Raw genomic sequence first — 4,369 nt, 5'->3', positions numbered from 1 at the left:
TTCTTTTTTTTTTTTTTTTTTTTTTTTCATCTTGCCACTTATATGTGGCAAATATTCATTATGTACTTACTATAGACAGTCATGGGGATTTCTTTGAAGGTGCTACCACGAACAAACTGAAAATAAATGATTGTAGTTAGTAACATGAAATGTGGTAGTTGTGGTAACAGAACTATGACACCATTTTAATTTTTGCTAAAGTAAAAATAATGAATATATCATTACTCTTAATAAAAATGAAGTTGTCCTGTAAATCATCTTCCAATTCATTGCTATCAGGATAGATGATGTAAAAATCTTTGGATTTGTTACTCAGAGTTTTAAAAATTGCAGAATAATTAATTCAAAATTAAATACATTTATTAAACACTATTCCATGTTTTCTGCTACTTTGACACTAAAGGAACAAAGGAGAAAAAAAATCCTTTGCCTTTAATCTGTGATTATCTTTTATAAGCAAATTCTTCATCTTTTCATTACATTCAGTAGCAAATGTACATGATGACTGAAAGATTTTAGTTATTTATGTGCATGTCTCATCTTCCCAACTGGAGTGTAAACTTCTTGAATAAAAGCCATCTCTGATTTAGCCTAATATTTTCCCATAAGACTTAATACACTACTTGGCCCCAAGTAGCTTTTGATTGATAAATGTTGAACAAAATCCTGAAGAAATTATGTCATTTCTTTACAAGTGGACCAGTGGTACATAAGGAACAAAGAACAAACCAAGCCCAGTGTACTTTAATATCTGATGGATACATTTCTGGTCTCTTAGGTTAAACTTGAAGTATCTGCTCAAAATATTAGAAATAAATCTAATATTATTCTGTACCTTAATTTGTATGTATTTGATCAGTTTATTAAGTATTTCCAGTAGCTGATCATTTCCAACAGGTGTATCTATGGAGAGGAATATTAAATGAATATTGGTAAGAAAATATGAAATAAAAGTCTAGGTTCATATTGAAAACGACTTAGCCCATTAATAAGTTAGATTATTACCAACCCGCTGGGTAGAGGAGTTTATCTACAACGTGAATGACACCATTTGTTGTCATGATGTCAGATTCTTTTGATTTCAATTCGTTCACCAGAAGTGTGTCATTTACCTATCAAAACAGGAGGTAATGTCAATGAGGCATTTAGTGAAGAATGAACATTAAAGGTAATTTAATGATGGATTAAGAATATTGTAAATTCGTTCCAGACAACTTACTCCTTTCAGGTAGATTTTGCTTCCTTGTGTGGTCTTTAGAATGTTAGTAACACCAGGTTCAAATCCCTTTCCAATGAAAACTCCTGGTGTCAGATGATAAAGGATGATATTTTGAAGAGCATTTTTGTCCCCTACAGGAAAACATATATATTTATTTAAAACCGTGTCATATTTTCTGACATTCTGATAGTACGAAGACTAAGAAACAAAACAATACCTTGCCTTTATTTTTCCCACATTCTATTTTCCCAAGTCACTGTTCTCGCAGATTGATATCAATGCTATGTCAAAATATAAGAGGGTACTTCAATAAGTTCAGAAAAAGATTCATATTATCTTTCAATTCTATTTTTCCAAGAACTTTTTGAAGTACCCTCATACAGTCACTTCAATCATTTTAATAGAAATATTACCCAACTTACTAGGAGGAAAAAAATGAAATTATTTTTGAAATTACAGCTATTTCTCTCTTTGTCACCTAACTGTGTGGACTTCAATAGAAACAACATAAGTAATCATGTAGCCCAACAACATGACAGTAGTTTAAGAACATTAACGACTGACTCTTCACACATCTCAAGTGGGATTAAAGGAAACTAACGCTACCCATGAATACAAAAGACGGGACATTTTGTAGGCTGACATCTGGACAGGAGACCTGGAGGAAGACATGAGATCCTGAATTCAAAGGGCAAATATCTGGTATTTGCTTCTACTCACGAATTAGAATTTCCTTTTCTTCACTAGTCATTCCCTTAAAGGCATCATTGGTTGGCACAAATAAGGTCCAATCTCCAGGCTGTGTCAGGAGCTCTTTCAAGTTTGCAGCTTCGAGTAGGCTGAGGAAGATGCTGAGCAGGAAGAATGTACATTTATTTTGTTAGATTTAGATTTAGGTATGTTCACCCATAATTCTATTAAATAGAATAGAATCCATGTATTGTGGAAAGCATCAGGAAATTGCTCATACATTTTCACATGTTCCCAGTGCAATTTACCTGTTAAAGTTTTATCATGGGAAAATGATTTAAATACATTATAATAAATAATAATTTACATATTATACTATATAATTTTAAAATACCCTCATCTCTGTTTGTATCTTATAAAACTTGACAAGATGACACTTTATAACAAAGTAGAAGCATTTTTTTTCTTAATTTAATACTACACAAAATGCTCTTTGTTAGTTTATACTATCATTTCTTTAAAACTTAATTATAAGAAAATTTGCAAAGTGTACTTCAGTATATTAGATTTTTTTTTTTCACTCACCAAATCATATTACGGTACACTAGGAAGCAAAACAAATAGCATTTAAAACATATATCAACTTCGAAAACATTTGTATGAACTTCTTATTCTAAATTCTATTCTCAGCAATACAGGAGACTAAATGCCTTTTGGGATACTAATTGTGAAACAAAAATATGCCAATGGCTCTCATTCTTTTGTGGAGGTGTAACTAACAAGCTTACCTAAAGCGCTTATCCTGTTTTAGTTTTTCATGAAGGGATTTCTCTGCTGGTTTGATGATCTCTCTGAATATGTGGATAGCACCATTTCTTCCCTGCTTGCTCCCTCTCACCATGCATGAATTTTCAACACAGACCGCCTAGCAAAGAAAAGAAAGGTACATGGTGCCCTCTTTCTTGCAATTACCCATGTGGATGTAGCTGTAAAATTTAATTTCTAGATTGGCCCTTCTGAGAGTCACTTGGCCTCTAAGGCCAGGGGAAACAGCTTCTGTCCTCTTTTTTCAATGTCTCACACAATCTGACCCCACACTTCTTATCCACTCCGGTTCCTACTACTAGTCAATCTACCCCACGTATCAGGCATGGAGTTTTGTCAATAAATTATAAAAATCCAATAGAATTCCACTTCTACATTTTCCATCATTCTTCCCCAGGTTTTAACTAATCCTTCAGACTCTTTTTAGGTCACTATTAACCATAAAGTTTCCTCATTTCAGTATCTCTTGTAATCTTCCAAATACTTACTGTATTCCTTGACTAGAGGATACTATAAATTTTAAGACAAATCATTGATTTTTCAAAGCCTTTTGAACAAATGTAATATATGTAGATGTATAATTTCAAGTGTAGCCTATTTATCACATAATTAAAAATGTGTGTCTTGGAACTGTGGAGCTGTAGGAGCAGCAACTGTGTGCTGTATTCAGTTCTAGGTGATGCTTGACTTCTTACAAAACATTATAGCTGTAACTGCTTATGTTTCCTGGATAGACACTGAATATGGTAGCACTAGTTGCACTGTAATTTTGATAAACACTGTATTTATAAATGTTCCTCCAGAGAGAAGTACATTAGAGCCATTTTGTAGCGGTCAGAAATCTCTATGTGTCTATAAAAATTTATCTTGAAAGTCATTCAAAAGGGATTCAGTTGCCAAATAGTGATCTTACAGTAAAATATCATCCTACATTTTTGATTCTATGTAAAAATTACCTTGCAAACTGTAAAATACTCTACAAATTTCAAGCTTATTTTAGAAAGGTTTTAGTGCTTTCTGGAACTTAAAATAACCAATGCTTTAAAACACAAAGTTATTTATAATGAAAAAATGAAAATTATCTGAGTTATTAATATATAGTATTTTTCTGTTCTTTTTTCAGTTTTTTCACCAAAGCTACTCAGTTACCTGATCTTCTTATGAATATTTATTATTAAAGCCACAGTCATAAAATTCTGTAAAACATTTACTGTAACAACATTGTTTAACACAAGCATGTCATTTGTTTTTTAGGCCAACGTGGATATTTTATCTTGTTCTGATTCACTTACTGTACGATACACGAAGACTCTGAGCTGTTTGCCTCCGATGGTCTCAAGTTTTTGTCCATTGTAAAGCTCATTAAGGCCAACTTTTACTTTCAATATGTGATTCTGCAGAATTAGTTTAAGAAGACGCTGATCCATGCTCAGGGTATCATCTATAAATACATTTATTACAAAAGAGCATTATTGTACGTAGAAAACATTTTGTAGGAAAAGTCTCTCTTGGCAAGAGAAAATCATAAAAATGGATATACCTAATACTATTGGTATTATGGACCCTACACTCACATAATACATGAATCAACTGAATGAATAAGACTAGCAATTCAATTAACCAATTAGAAACTCT

General features: G+C 32.3%; 1 protein-coding gene across 2 annotated transcripts in view; it reads right to left on the bottom strand.

The window, feature by feature from the left end:
- POSTN (periostin, osteoblast specific factor) overlaps positions 1-4,369 on the bottom strand; it is a 35,775-nt gene that overhangs the window by 15,651 nt on the left and 15,755 nt on the right. For both annotated transcript variants that reach the window (XM_008587921.1, XM_008587922.1), the window contains exons 9-15: positions 4,027-4,175; positions 2,698-2,834; positions 1,940-2,070; positions 1,220-1,350; positions 1,010-1,112; positions 836-903; positions 71-116 (exon numbers count right to left, since the gene is read on the bottom strand). In XM_008587921.1, coding sequence (XP_008586143.1) covers positions 71-116; positions 836-903; positions 1,010-1,112; positions 1,220-1,350; positions 1,940-2,070; positions 2,698-2,834; positions 4,027-4,175 — 765 coding nt within the window. The remainder of the gene's footprint in view (positions 1-70; positions 117-835; positions 904-1,009; positions 1,113-1,219; positions 1,351-1,939; positions 2,071-2,697; positions 2,835-4,026; positions 4,176-4,369) is intronic.

This window comes from Galeopterus variegatus, unplaced genomic scaffold (assembly GCF_000696425.1).
Source record: "Galeopterus variegatus unplaced genomic scaffold, G_variegatus-3.0.2 Scaffold4595, whole genome shotgun sequence".
In the NCBI taxonomy this organism is placed as follows: Eukaryota; Metazoa; Chordata; class Mammalia; order Dermoptera; family Cynocephalidae; genus Galeopterus; species Galeopterus variegatus.
This window is presented reverse-complemented; position numbering and strand designations above follow the sequence as displayed.